A 15,434-nucleotide genomic window follows, 5' to 3' on the forward strand; every position below is an offset into this window, starting at 1 on the left:
GTCAGCTGACCTCACCTGAACTGTGTCCCCTAAGAGAAAAAGCATTCCATTGAATGGCCTGATGTCAGAGCTGGCAAAGCCTGGGTTAGTCAAATGGCCTGATGTCAGAGCTGGAAAAGCCTGGGTTAGTCAAAGAAAGTCCCAATTTGACAGGTGAGGAAATCAAGGTCCAGCAGGACAAAGGCCTTTAACCAAGTCCACTGGTTCAGTTAGTGACAGAACCAAGACTTTTATACCCTGCTCTCTAGCACCAGGGACTGTCTGGCTGTACCCAGTGCCTGAGCACGCTTCCTCCCCACACCCACTCTGCTCGGGGAGGAGTCTTGGCGACTCCCTCCTGACCTGGGCACTTCTCTCCTGTTCCTTCTCCAAAGGCAGGAGCCGACCTGCTCTGGGCTGGAGGGGTCTATGAAGTTCCATGAGTGCTGCCATTAAATACCCATCAAGAGGGGGGAAAGTAGCCATAAAAGATATTGGGACAATTGACAAATATTAAATACAGATGTGGATTAGATAGCACTCTTGGGTCAATGTTAATTCCTGATTTTAAAAACTGCATTGGGGTTATGTTCTAGGAGATATATGATGAGATATTTAGAGGTCAAGGATATGATGTCTCTAATTTGTTCATGAATGATATACATACAAGGGGGGACCCCCCAGAAACTGGAATTATCTTTGAGAGGGTGGGCCCCTTTGCAGTACAGACTTCCTCTGCTATGTGAGTGTTCTAGGAACCCATCTGTATCAGTGTACCAGCTGGCATTGTTGTGAGAGGCTGTGTTCGGCTTCAGTGAATTTGTTTGGAAGACTTTCATCATGTTTGTCCATTTCCTGATGGGTGATTTGCGAGTGCACCTGCCCACACCGTGGTGACTGGCGCAGCCACTCTGAAAAGCAGCATGGAGATAGCTCAAAAAATTAAATAGGATCAGCAGTTTTTAACCAAAAACAGTATGACCCCTGCACCCCACCCTCCTTATTCACCTGATCTCTCCCCAAGCAACTTTTTTTTTGTTTCCCCAGATAAAAAAGTCCTCAAAGGCAACTGTTTTGCCAGTGTGGAAGAGGTGAAACACAAAATGGCAGAAGCACTAAAAGGAATCAAAATCAATGAGTTTAAAAACTGTTTTGAGCAGTGAAAAAAGTCTTGATAAGTGTATTGCATCAAATGGAGAGTAGTTTGAAGTGACTGAAGTTTAAATATGTAAGAATAAATACACAATTTTTATAAATAAATTCTGGTTTTTCAGGTCCCCCCCTTGTATCTATATTGATGAATGGTGAATATGTGAACATACACATAGCATATATATGATCTATTATAAATATATCTATTTAAATATATGAATACATACATACAGAATGATAAAACAATGGAACAAATGTAAATAATTGGTGAATCTAAGTAAATGTATACAAAAGTTTATTGTACTATTCTTGCAACTTTTCTGCAAATTTGAAGTTGTATCACATAAAGTTATTTAAAAATTCCCATGGAGAGGCACGCAGCACACACCCCAACAAGGCTCAAGGTCCAGGGAAGCACGCCAGCTGTTCCCTCCTTCACCCCCAGCTATAATGACAGGCAGGCCTTGGCCCTGCAGCGAGCAGACAGAAGCACTGCCAGGCTTGTGTGGGCAGTACAACGTGTGGGGCTCTGAGACCATGGCAAGGCACAGGGTGTTTGTGCCTGGAACACAGCAGAACATAGCACAGGGTTGGCCTCACAGTTCCATGTCTACCAGCTGTGAAACCCTGGGCAGGAAAATTTAGTTTTCTGAGGCTCAGTTTTGCTCATCTGTAAAATGGGAACAGCTCAGAAGGGTGAGACTTGTCTGAAGTGTCATGGGTTGAGAGCCTAAGAGGCCGTGCTCAATAAATGCTTGTTTTGGAGGACAAGCCGATGGTCCTCTGAGTTGGGTGCCCTAACGAGATTCATTCTAGCACGTTGCAGTTTCTCCCTCCAACAGTGTTATCATCGCTCTTCAACCAAACCACACTCCTCCTCCCACATGGGAACAGAGTCTCCCATATCCCTAATCTCCCCACACGACCCCCTCTGCACTCCTGTACTTGTGAGTCAGGGTCTTGCAGGTTAACTCGTTCTGTCAGTTTTCTCCCGCCCCGCCCCTGGGGCTGGGGCAGACTGGCTCAGCAGCAGCTGTGCTCCTGGGGCCCCCAGGCCACGGATCAGACAAGTGCTGTCCACTCACACTGACAGCTCACTGCCAGGAGTGGACATGGCAGCTGTGGCAGGGAGGGCATGCAGAGGGATCTGGCCACAGTCTGTTTAACAAGAAAACCACTCAGCCTTCCCCTGGCCATTGGCAGGAAGGATGGATTTCCTGGTTAGATTAGGTACTTCCCAGCCCTTGGCAAAAGTGAACACACATACACAGCCAGGCCACTCCGGGACACGGGTCTGTGGGCTCTCTAATGCATTCAGAGACATCTGGGACTGGGGATGGCTACACCGAGAGAAAGAAAGCAAGTTGCAGAGGTGTGCAGATAGCATGACATATTTGCATATGTAAATGCAAATGCACGGAATAAAATAATTGTGAATATATTTGAGGTGAGCAGAACTGAGGGTAGAGAAAGTGTCCTTTCACATTGTACTTGGTATATTTCGATATTGTTTAAAATATTTAAACAAGAATGCATGTATACTTAACTTATGCAGTTAATAAAGAATACAAATTATCCCCCAGTGAGAAAAGAACAGCAGTGCAGACCTAAAAGACACCCTCCTCGTTTCCTATCTCTGGGCAGCTGCCTTCTCAGGGGGTACCAGGTTGGGGTGGAGTCTGGGGGGATGGGCCAGCAGAGGAATTCCAAGTGGCCATTGCTGTTCACGGAGGCACATTTCCATGCCTTTGGGGACAAGATGTCTGTCTGTAACCCTGACGTGAAGGCTCTCTACGTAGAGTGAAATCCCCCTTCAGCACACAGGCAGTGTCTGCTAGAGTCAATCCAGTCGTGAATGTGTTCATTTTCTATAGACATGAAGCCCTTCCTGCCAGCCCCGCACCTGCCACTAAGCGCACTGCGGACTGAGCCCCTTTCCTGCTCCCTCTGGAGGGGTAAGAACTGAGGCTTCCAGCCTTCCCACTGCAGAGCAGAACATCTTGCTCCCAGCAGCACAGGTGGCAACTGAGATACTCTGAGGACTGGGCCCTGAGGTGTTCACACTTACTGGAGGCTATAGAGGAGACCCCTCTGCTTCTCCAGACCAGCAGTACAGGGGGCCCCGGGCTTTCCTCCAGAACATCGCTCTCCAGCCTGACCTAGCGCACACTGGAAAGGCCCAAGAGCTTAAACACTAAAGCCCCAAGAGAGTCTGATTTAATTAGTCTGGGGAGCAGCCCAGGCAGTGGTGCTTTTAAATCTCCCCAGGTGAATCTAATGTGCAGCCAGGGTGGCGAGGCCTTGCTCTAGAACTGGATGATGACAACTTGGAGTTTTCCACCGCCCTCCCTTCTCCAGGGCAGAAAGCCCAGGGCCGGTCTGCTCACTGTCTCCAGCTTGTTTTTCTCTTTCCCAGCTCTCCTTTGACCCCATCTCACCTCCCTCAGGACCTCCCTGGAGTGGATGGTCCAGAGCTGAGGACAGGAGGGTGCTGACCCCCCAGCTCGAACTCCATGCAACCCTGCTTGTGCCCCGAGGACTGGTGAATGACCAGCCAGACCCCTAATTCACAAATTCTTGGTGCTCTTCTAAGATCCTTTGTCTCTTCTGCTCACATTTCCCTTAACTAATAGAGCATGGGCATAAGAAATCCTTTTGCAAGATAAAAATCATTAATTCATTTTTACTAGGTTTTTCTTAGAATTGTTTATGCACTTCCAACAACTCATTAAAGATCCCCTCTTGATAATCTGAGGCAGACGCAACATACACTGAAGGCTGAGCATCCCTGAGGGCCTGGCTGGTATAGTGCAAGGAGCCCAAGCTCATCATTAGGAAGGGAAATAAGATGCTTTGAAAAGAAGAATAAAACTAAGTCACAGAACACTGTGTTGTAATGGGAAGAGAGAAACCACATTCAAATTAATCAAGCTCAATCACTTCCCTCTATTAGTATGAGTATTTAAGAGCTTATTTTGTTTGTGTTTTGAACATAGAAAGTGCGTGTGAGGGATGTTCAAAAATTCTACACTCCCCGTCAAAATGGGAGGATTCAAAGCATGGTTCTAACAAAATCAGACCAATGATTAATCAGCAGGGGAAGCCATGTCTGCCGCATTATGACTTTGTGGAGTCCATGCACATTTGCCTTCCTTGGCCCCTTCCTCCATTAAAGAAACCGCCGCACCCCCCACCCCCAGCAAATATACACACATACAGATTATGAGGGAGGACCCCCCAAAACTGGAATTATCCTCTGGAGGGCAGGCCCCTTGTAGTAGAGGCTTCCTCCGCTAGGTGAGTGTTCTAGGAACCCATCTGTGTCAGTGGGCCAGCTGGCACTGTTGTGAGAGGCTGTGTTTGGCCTCAGGGAATTTTTTTTGAAGACTCTTTCAGCTTGTTTGCCCATTTCATGATGGGCGATCTATGAGAACACCTGCCCATGCAGCACTGAGTGTTCAGCAGCTTTTGACTAAAAATGGCATGACCCCTGTGCCCCACCCTCCCTATTCACCCTATCTCACCACGAGCAACTTCTTTTGTTTCCCCGATGAAAAAAGTCCTCAAAGGGAAACATTTTGCCCATGTGGAAGAGGTGAAACAAAAAATGACAGGAAGCACTAAAAGGCATCAAAATCAACGAGCTCAAAAACTGTTTTGAGCAGTGAAAAGAAAGTCTCAATAGGTCACAGGTTCGATCCCAGTTAGGGCACATGCCTGGATTGTGGGGCAGGTCCATACTGGGCGTGAGAGGCAACTACACATTGATGTTTCTCTCCCTCCCTTTCCCTCTCTCTAAAAAAATAAATAAAATCTTTAAAAAATAGTCTCAATAGGTGTATTGCATCAAATGGAGAGTACTTTGAATGTGAATAAAATTTAAACATGTAAAAATAAATACACAATTTTTATAAATAAGTTCCAGTTTTGGGGGGTCCCCCCTTTCCAACTGCATTGGTATAAAGGTGACTATATTAATATTATGAATTAAAACATTTTATTTGTCCTAAAGTTTATTTTTTTCTTCTAATTTTATAAGATATTTGGATTTTTGTGGGCCTGTAAAAGCACTGTGGACCCTATGTTTTATGGCTACAAATAAGTGGGTCCCGGGGGAAGCTGAGATCCAAGAGAGGAGGAGAGAGCTAGTATTCAGGCACAGGAGAACTTAGAGTGGAGGGGAGAAAAAGAGACAGCACATATTACCAGGACAGTGGGAAGAAGACAGTCAACAGCAGAAGGGAGGTGCTGAGTGCTACAGGAGCTCATAGGATGGGAGTTACTTCCAGATGGAGCAAGGACGAACTCGGAGGTGAGGTGGCTTCTCCATGGGAGCCTATCCCATGAGAGAGGTGCCAGAACAAAGGTGTAAAGAAAGAAACAGGGATGTCCAGCGCTCACTGAGGAGCTCAGTTTGGCTTGAGTATGAACTAGGAGTAAAGGAGATGGGGCAGCACTCGGAAAGGAGGTTGAGGTCAATGTCAGAATGTGTGTGTACTCGTGTGGCAGGTGAGCCAGGGTAGGCAACACGGTGTGAGAATTTCACTTGTGTGAATCATAGGCTCCGGGGGCTGCTGGGCACTCCAGCCAGGAGTGGTAAGGTCAGAGCCCAGTTTCAAAAGGTCTACCCACCTTTTGAAAAGACTCACCTGGGAGAGGTGAGGAGAAGCTCTCACGGGAGCCTTGTGAGCAGTGGAAAGGACACGGGTGTAACTGAGGGCGGATGTGGACATGCCCCACCACTCAGGCTGTGGGCAGGTTGGGGGAGATGGGGGTGCCCGAGGAAGGGCTACTGGCTCCATCTCCAGGAGTTCACGGGGCAATCAGGTGCAGGCCAGGCAGGAGGGATCTCTGCTGGCCCTCAGTGCTGGGGTTGCTTAGAAAAGCTGAACAAGTACTTACTCTCTGTTCCTAGCACAGAAGGAAGAGAGCTCTTGGGCCTCCGGGCTTTCATCTCAGGGGCCTTGGCATTCTCACTGGCAGGAGCAACTGGAACAAAACAGGTGACCACAAATATCAGTTGGCAGCTGCCCAAGGAAACAAGCAGAGGAAGCATCTCAATGAAAATCCCACCCCAACCCAAATGATAGCTTCCTTCCCCTTCCTGGTCCCACTCTGAGGCCTTCAGTGCCTGCTGAGCAGCCTGGGCCTGCGTCTGGGACCTTCTCCCACAAGAGCACCAAAGAAGGAGTGTCGCTGCACTGGGCCTTATAAATCAGGTAGAGAGCGCAGTCACCTTGGCAAGATGGATGGACAGGCTACCCTGGGAGCTAGTTAACACTTTCCCCTCCACAGCAGGCCCCTGCTGCCAGCAATTGCATAATGAAGGGCAGGGGGAGAGTCAGTGCCCCTCAGCTCACCTCTCCCCATCCTTTCCCTTCGTGGGTGTTGACTCTTGTAGGGAAAACATTATGGATCTCCAAAAGTCTGTTCTGTGTGGAGAGGTCTCTTGTACCAAGGAGGGAGGGAACAGGGTCCTGCCCATGGGCTCACGGTCTGGAGGGGGCCTGTAGCTTCTGATTTCTTGGACTTCCTTCTATAAATGGACGCTGACAGTCAAACCTCCAAACCAGACAGAGATCTCTCTGAGCAGGTGGCCCACATGACTCGCTTGCTCTGGGCCAATTATTGGGGCTTCTGTACCCCTCCCCAAAGAGGACTCAATGAAACCCTGTGGCAGCAGCCTTCGGACAGAGCTAAAATGGTGCGAGATGAGTGCGCAAATCCTCAGGCCTCTCCTCCACCTCCCTCTTCCTGGGTACACACACCGTGCCTCCTTTGTCAGGGCAGCAGGAAACATCAAGCTGCACTGGGCCGAGTTGGGCCAGAAAGGCCCTCACTGGGCCCTAAGGAGACAGGACTTTGGGAAGTTGAGGGGAAACCACCCAGGACCTCAGATAAGAAGCAGCTGGCCCAACAGCTATCATGATGCTCCAGCATTTTCCCCACAAGGAGCTTCCTTCAGGGCCCGTGCTGGGAGGGAGCCTGCCCATCAGAGCCCCTTCCTGTCCATCCTTTTCCTGCTTCAGAAGAGAAAAAGAAAGGAACGGGTGGGACTTTCCAGCTGAGGCTTCAGCCACATTCCTGTGGCTTGGCTGGGGAGGAAGGGCTATTTTGCTCTCCCCGCCTCCTGGGTGGGCAGTCCTGGCTGCTCACACAGGCTCTCTCCTAGGGGTTTTAGGATAGGCATGGGAGCAGAGAACTAGGGGCTGGCACAAGGATTCTTGGTGCTCCCATCTGGATGCATTGCTTCTCCTAGAAGGCATTTGGGTCTCTTTCCTGCTCCAGAATGTGGATCTGTCCACACAAATCCAGCCCACTTCCTATTAGCTGGGTAATCCAGGGTGGAAGCCTGGGGCAGGCATTGTCCAGGCTCACAGCAGCAACAAGGCCCAAAGGTCTCCAGGGAGTTGGCCCGGAACTGTAATGTGCAACTACAAGAGTGATTAAATAGAACTTGGGGCAACATATAACAGGGGATGGGGTTGAGGGAGTACAGCTGGAGGAAATCCTTTTAAGTAGCACTTGAGACCCAGGCCCCTCTGCTGCCTCCATTCTCTACTGCATGTTGTCCTTCTACCATGTTCTGTAAGAGCAAGAAGCCCCAGCCAGTGGGGCGGGGGTCCCCACCACCTGTAGCTGACACTGCCTGCATCCTGTCTCCTCAGTTGGTGGCTCACACACCAGGGTCCACGTGGACATGGATAGAGGAGCAGAGAGAACAATGGGAAGAGGATGACTTCATTTTCTCACATAGGATTTTCCCCGAGGCCTAGTGGTCATTCGCAGCTACAGAAAAATCCTCAGTACATATTTGTCGACCTCTGTGTCTCAGCCTTGGTTACACTTTAGAACTACCTGTGCCCAAGTATCACACTCCCCAGATCCTGGGTTAATGGGTCTGGGTCAGGGCCAGGTGTCCATATTATCCAAAGGCTCCACAAGATTCTAATATGTTGTTAGATTGAAAACCGGTCTCTTTCCTCAGGCTGTGTGTGTGTGTGTGTGTGTGTGTGTGTTTAGAAGCAGGTCTGGGTCTCAGGGAGAGAGCGTATCGGGGACTATTCCAAGAGACAGGAAAATCTGTCAGTGCTTCCCTTGATATGGGGGATTAGGGTTCCAAAGCCAGGAGTGTGGGGTAAGTCCACGTTTCCCTTGTCCAAGGCCCTCCCAACTGCCCTCCTTTCACGACCAGCACTTCTGCCATGCGTCAATAGCAATTGAAAGGTGTACCGGCAATTTCTTTGTTTTCGCCCTTTTTAAGGAAAAGGAGGAGAGGGCAGAATACATATAGACATTTCTGTGATCCTTGGCTCCAGTGTTCTCTTTGCCATTTTTCTCCTGGCAAGTTCTGGGGCATCAGAGGAGGGAGATAAAAGAAGGATCAGGGTTTTTGTTTTGTCTTTATTTGTTTGTTTTTAACTGATAGGTAAACCAAAGCACAAGCAAGCAAATGATGAGAGACCCAGTTTTCCTGGGTTCTTGAAAGAAGGGCGATAGGCCCCAAGCTTCCTTCTCTTCTGGTGGGGTTGTGCTGGGCTTTGCTTCTAAACATCACTAGAGTACGCCTGAGAGAGGAGGGTTGTAGTTTGCAATCTTGGGATTGTGGGCAAATAATTACAACTCCCTTGGGTCTGTATTTCCACATCTGTACAAAGGGAATGACATTTATTTTCTCTACCTCACAGTGTTATGAGGCTCAAAGGAGAGAATGCATGCAACAGTGTCTGGGCAGCAGAAAAATGATTGTTTACTATTAATTTGTCCCTCCTGTTCACATTTCCTCACCTCCTTCCAGATCTGCTTTAAAACTCCCCACCTTCAGAAAGCCCTCCCTGACTGGCACCTACCACAGGTCTCCAGCCTCTGCATCTGTCCTCAGCTCTTGGGTGCTGGCTTTACACTGATGTTTGAATGCATTTCCCTGTCATGGGCTTGAACCTTGTTTTTAGAAGTTCTGTGCATCTTATCGTTCCATGTGGCCATGAGGAAAGGGCTCACTTTCCTTTCAAACCAGGCACACCCCTAACTCAGAGCCCCTCTTTCCTCTGCAGCCCCCCACCCCCACCCCATGGGGGCTGTGCGGGCACCACGAGCCTCTAGACCTCAGTGAGAATCACAGCAAGGAGTGGGCTGGAAGGACCACATGCTTAATCAAAGCCAGCTTTGTGCTCACACAGCTGCCCAGGGGATAAAAATAATAGTAATAAAAGTTTAAGAGCAGCTTGTATTTTCTGTCTATTTTAATCAGTTGGTGATGAAATTGAACTCCATTTCTAGATCTGGGCCCCAGGGCTGGAGTCCTTTGCTGGTCTGGTTGTGCCCTGAAGAAGCATGGGGAGGAAGATGGCAGTGGGGGGTATGGGGGGCCTCCACATAGAGAGGAAAACATGCCCTTATATGGACAATGCCTCATCCCTTCCACTCCCAGGCTATCTCTGGACTCAGCCCTCCAGGGGCATGTTTTTTCTTCTGTCACCCCCAAGATGTTGGTTCCCTGAGTTCTTACCCTAGGTAGGAGGAAAGAGGTATAGGGAAGCTTTTGGGGAGGGGTCCAAGTTTCCAGAAGCCCCATGAGGGGTCAGGACAGAGGGGTTGGTCTCCTTCTCTTCCCAAGAGCAAGCAGAATGCTGGCATAGCCAAGAGAGTCTACTTAGGAAACAGCTGCTTTCTGGCTGTGCTGTTTGGTGACTGAGTCCTTGGGCAAGTGCTTGTGCTTTTCTGAGCTGACTTTTTCCACCAGGAAAATGGGAACAACACCCCAACAGAGGAGTGAATGGGATGTAAAGTTATAGCTGGCATTCATTGGGTACTTATTTGTGCCTGGCATAGTGCTAAGTACTTTGTATGATTGTTTCACATTAAACCATACCATTCACCAATATTCAAGTGTTTTTGACCTACTAAAACATCCATTTTATTTAGTTCAAACAAAAACATGTTAGTTGGCTATGATGATATTAAGAGTAAATGTGAAAACAAGCTAACTTATGAATATGGAAGGACTGAAGCCAAGGAAAGAAGGGTGGGTTGAAATCAGTTCAGCCACTATCAGAAGTGAGCATGGTGGCGTCTGGGTTGCAGTGTTTAGCAGCCAAGGCTTGGGTTTAAATTCCCACCCAGTTAGTTACTAGCTGCGTGGCCTTCAGCAAAGACAGTCTCTGTATGCCTCAAATCAGGCTTTTTACTATCACTCCCCTGAACCCCCTTTTCATGGTTACCAATGAGCTCCTGCTTGCCAAATCCAATGGCCAATGCTCAGGCTCATTTTATTCTACTTGGCAACAGCATCTGTTGCATTGATCTCCATCCTTCCTTTCTTATCTAAAAGACCACCATTTGGCTTTTGGGATACACCTCTCTCTTGAATTTCTTCCTGTCTCATTGGAACCATTCCATCTCAGTGTTCTTCACAGACTTCTGTCCTGCCCTACTTCTCAATGGTGGACTCTGCTTCCTTCCCTGCTCCATCCACAGTCACTCCTTAGGGACTTCACTCAATCCCAAGGCACTAAATGATCTCATATGTATATGGTTCTCCAAATCCTGTCTCTAATCTTAGCCTTTGTCCTCAACCCAGGTTCATCTAAATGCCTGTCTACGTGACATGCCCACCTGGATGTCTAGTGGGCACCTTAAACTTCACACACATAAACTCTTGCTCGTTCCCCTTACCCTTGCATTCTAATATCAGTAGGTGGTACCATCATCGATCCGCACATACTCCCCACAGACTAAGAGTTGCCTTTGACTTACCTTTCATCAGCAAATCCTAACAGCCCTACCATCAAAATAGATTATGAATCTGATTATCTGCCACTTCGTCCACTGGAGCCTAAGCAGCTGTTGTCTCCTGCATGGACTACTGCAGCAGCCTCCCAGAGGTCTTCCTGCTCTCTCTGCCTCTTACCCCTGCTGGGTCCAGCTACCACATGGCCACCTGAGTGAGCCTTTAGATGTTCAGTGTTGTCCCATCACAATTAGAACAGAATCCAGCTCCTCTGTTGCAGCCTACATGGCCTGGCAGATCTGGTTGTTGGTCCCCCTCAACCTCATTTCCCACCACTCTGCCCCTTATTCAGGCTCAGCCACCCTGCCTCCTTCCCTCACTTCCTGCAGGCCTCTGTTCAGATGCCATCTCCTTAGAGGCCTCACAACCACCCTCTCCACAACAGCCTTCCTTTCCCACTACTCCACTTTGCTTTTTTTGAATGTGTGATATTGCCTGAAATTTTGTGATGTATCTGTTCATCCGTATTATTGTCTCCCCCTCATTTGGATATAAAATCCCTGAGAGCAGAAACTTTTGTTCACTGCTTTTAACCTCAGCTCCTAGAGCGGTGCCTGGCAGAGTGGGCACTCACATATTTGTGGAATGAATGATGGTGTGGGTGCCCACTGGAACATTACCTCCCACCACACACGTGCACAGCCCTCCATGGCCACAAAGCCCTTGATCTCCCCAGCAGCTGAGGCTGGATGCCCTTAACCAGGCTGTCTAGGGAAGGGTGGCCTGAGCTGGGAAGGGCTGGATGAGCCAGTGAAGGCGTGGTAGTGTCTTGGGACTCGTGCCTTGGAATTTTGACCTAAAAAGGTCTTTGTTTTCTCATCTCTCACCTGGGTCAGAATAAGTGGGAATGGGTCACTCAGGCCAGGTATGCAAAGGACTTCTTAGCAGGAAGGGCTGTTACTAAGGGAGGCCTGGAATTCTTGGAGAGTGGACACTGCCATGTTGTTCATTAGACAGGGGTCCATACTAAGTTGTGGAAAGATACAGGCTTCAGAACCAGACACACCCAGGTGTGAGTATTGCCTGGATAACTCGTTTGTACTCCCTGTTCACAGTGGCTCGAAGGGTACGTGTCAAGAGACACCCAGAGACACTTCATCTCTTGCATACGGTCTGCATGAGCTGGGAAGGCTGCTGACCCTCGCTGAGCCTTGGCTTTCTCAGTGACAAAGACACTCTACCCAACTAATGCATAAACTAAAAACGCATAATGCAGGCATTGAAAGTCAGCCTTTTTTCTTCCTGGGTGAGTTTTCTGGCAAGTCCTTACCTGCTCTGGGCTTCAGTTTCCTTCTGTGGTACAAGTTCACACTTGCCTCTGCTACACTTGAAAGGAAGGGCAGTGTGACCATAATCAAGAAAGTGCACAAGAGCACCCCTTTTCTTAGGGAGGAGGCTCAAACAGCATGATTGAAACAGCCAGATCTGCTGCATCATAAAGGCTGCCTCCCTTTACCTTTACTGTGAGAGGGAGATGGTAGGGTGGTTAATACAGAACAGCCAATGAGCCAAAGTCATTTTATGAAGTCTTAAAATATATCATTACATTGGCCACAGATGTATAGTCTTAATGGTGTTTGGCACAGGCTCTATGAGTGACAGAGCTGTTGGGAGCAGGGCCCTGCTGAGTGGCAGGGGGAGGCCTGTCTGGCGTTAATGTCAGCTCCCAGCCCCGGGGGAGAGGGACCTCACGGCCCTTTGGGAGAAATGCAGTCCAGAGGTCAGGCAGGCAGCTGCACATGGAGAGAGACAGGAAGACCCCACAGTGACTTCCCAAAATTTCCAAGGGTACATGGAAATTACCCATTGGGATCTCTAAGTTAGGTGCTGTTGCCTTGGGAAGAGGGGAGAGCTGAAAAGATCAGGAGACAGACCAAGGACAGGAAGCCTATTCAGCTGACTGGAGCACAGGAGGGGAAAAAGTTCTGAAAAGGGGAGGGGAGGGCTAAGGAGCCTATAGTCCTTTACTATTTGCCCAGAGGTGTCCCTTGCTGAGAAAATAAAGCCAAAGTGGCAAGAAGCCCACCTGCATGGGGCACCAGTATATCTCCAAGTAGAGCAACAGGGGAAAGAGTGAGTGTGGAGGGGGTGCCCTTTGTCTCTTTGAAAAAACAAAACCAAACCCAACTGACATCAGACCTGTTATCTCAGCTGGTCTACCTCAGGTCCCTTTCCTTGCTCTTCTCTGAACACTCAGCTCCCAATCTGCAGCCTGAGGCCAAACCCTGCAGAGGCCTCTTTCAGGAACTAGAGATAAATAATGAAGACAATCAAGATTAATGGAGAGAGCAAGAAAATGAACTAGAAGGAGACCAATTTATGGGCAAAGAAAAGCCCCATAAATTGCAGAATGGATTCCCCAAAACTTTTTTTTTTTTAAAAAGAATCCCCAAACTATTCTGTAGGGGAAAAGGAAATTTTATTTCAAAACAAAATTTGGTTTTAACAATAAACCATTTGCTGTTTCTCAAAAAGGTGCTGACATTTTGCAGACAAGAAGAATGAATTGCTGTCCTGCCTTCAGTGTAAATAGGACTCAAGGAGGCTGGGGATTCAAAAAGCAGATAATGGGTCTCACCTAAGGAACGGGGCTGTTAGCAGTAAGCTTCTGGGGTCAAGTTCACAGAAACAGTATTTTTTTTTTATAACTGCAGTACCAGTATAGAGAGAAGCTGGATCTACCTGGATGGGTGACAGACAGCCCGGGTCACACAAGAGTAACTAATGAGCAGCAGCAGACCCTACTCAGAGCCTCAAAACATGGGTTTCAAGCCCCATTCTGAAGTGACCATACATCTTACCCATCAAATCTGTTCCCTTAGGCTCAGAGCCCCTGTGACAAATACATTCGCAGAACTCTAGGTAGATGCATGGTATTTGACACTTTTAGTTTTACTGCTGGCTGTTGACAATTTAACTTGTGTTGCCATTGTGTGTATTTCTTAAAAACATCTTTCTTTTTATGAATCTCCTTTCTTCTTTCCCATTTATTATATGTTGTAGATCTCAGCTTTTGTGACCAGATAATCAGATGATAAAATCCGGAATGGGGACAAAGATTCTATATCTTATGAAATAATAATGAAGATTCTATATCTTATGGAATAACAATGAATAACAATGAAAAGGAATAACAATAATAATGGAATAACAATCTTATGGGGTCTCAGAATTTTAGACCCCAAGTGATCAGATTCAGCAGTCAGAACAACAAAGCTGGTCTTCAAGATACTTTCTTTGATCACTAGTTTTTAAATAGTTTCGCTAAAGGTTACTAGCCAGCATTTCAAGGGCAAGAAATTGTTTTCCCTAAACAACCTTTTGAAACAGTTGCAAACAAATAACAAAATAACAAGGAAGGGGACTGGACTGCGCCCTGAGATGGAATTCTAGCTGGGGCTTGGACCTAAATGGGCGAGGGAGCCCCATGCAGGATGTTTTCCCTCTCTGAATGGCCTCAGTTTTCTATTCTGTGAAATGAAGGTGGTAGCCTAAAGCAGCACAACATTGTTCCACTTCCAAGTCTCAAATTCTAAACTGCACACGGAGGGGAGAAAGAAGAGTCACAAATATACTGCCTGTATATGTTTAGGACAAATCCCAACTGCTCACAGCTTGGTCTTGTCCCTTCATCACAGGGAAACTCCACTCAGACCTTGCAGGTCTCTGTCCCCACATGTCTCTTCCCTCCCTCTGCTCTAAGACTGTTGCCTTTTGCTTCTCTGAGAGGCAGCCCTCTCCCCTCTACAGCAATACACAGCCCCAACTCACCTCTTCCATGAAGTCTCCCCACTTGGACCCCACTGTGCTCCCTCCTCACCGGTCTGTCCTGCCAGCACTGACGCCCGTTCACTGTGGCTTGTAAAATACTATGCTGTCATTTTCCTGTGGGTGTGTCTTTTCTCCTCTTGCCCTGTGCCCAGCTTCCCTATTCAGCACAGTTCTTCAGGGTGGGGCCAAGACTGGAGAGGGGCAGCAACAAGGTGAGCAGTTTCTCCTTCCAGCCAGGAGTGGGGCTAAGGCCACCACACAGGGCCACCACATAGGGATCCCACTTTACTTCTTGCCATGCTTTTGCTAAAGATGGCTTGATACCCACAAGATGCCTTGGGTAGGGATGGCAGCCTTGGGTGCAGTTCTGTTCAAGAATGGTGGAAGGGGAGGGTGTCTGAGAAGTGGGACTCTGTGTGATGTTGATGGGTGGGCACAACCTACCGTCCACAGTGACTTGGCAGGAGCACTCAGCCTGGCCGGCATCATTCTTGGCTACACACTTGTATAAGCCTCTGTCCTCTGGCAGTGCCTTCTCGATGGAGACGGAGCACAGGGAGCCTAGAGAGGAAGAGGAAAAACTGTTGAGTGGACCAGGTGTGGGTCCAATTACTGCCCTGGAACCTGAAGCACAGTAGGAGAGTATTATTCACATGGGCAGCCTCTGGGAGCCCAGAAGTCAGAGGCCCTGTGGGAACCAACCCCTCTACTCACTAAAGCCAGGGCATTTTCTGCTGATAAC

General features: G+C 48.2%; 1 protein-coding gene across 3 annotated transcripts in view; it reads right to left on the reverse strand.

The window, feature by feature from the left end:
* Window positions 1–15,434, reverse strand: part of MYLK (myosin light chain kinase) — a 264,716-nt gene that overhangs the window by 60,343 nt on the left and 188,939 nt on the right. For 2 of the 3 annotated variants that reach the window (XM_045185765.3, XM_045185766.3), the window contains exons 17-18: window positions 15,137–15,253; window positions 6,034–6,120 (exon numbers count right to left, since the gene is read on the reverse strand). In XM_045185765.3, the coding sequence (XP_045041700.2) occupies window positions 6,034–6,120; window positions 15,137–15,253 (204 nt within the window). Of the gene's footprint in view, window positions 1–6,033; window positions 6,121–14,692; window positions 14,786–15,136; window positions 15,254–15,434 lie in introns of those variants that run through there. The other variant, XM_024577969.4, reaches the window with a different exon arrangement.

The sequence above is a fragment of the Desmodus rotundus genome, chromosome 2 (genome assembly GCF_022682495.2).
Source record: "Desmodus rotundus isolate HL8 chromosome 2, HLdesRot8A.1, whole genome shotgun sequence".
In the NCBI taxonomy this organism is placed as follows: domain Eukaryota; kingdom Metazoa; phylum Chordata; class Mammalia; order Chiroptera; family Phyllostomidae; genus Desmodus; species Desmodus rotundus.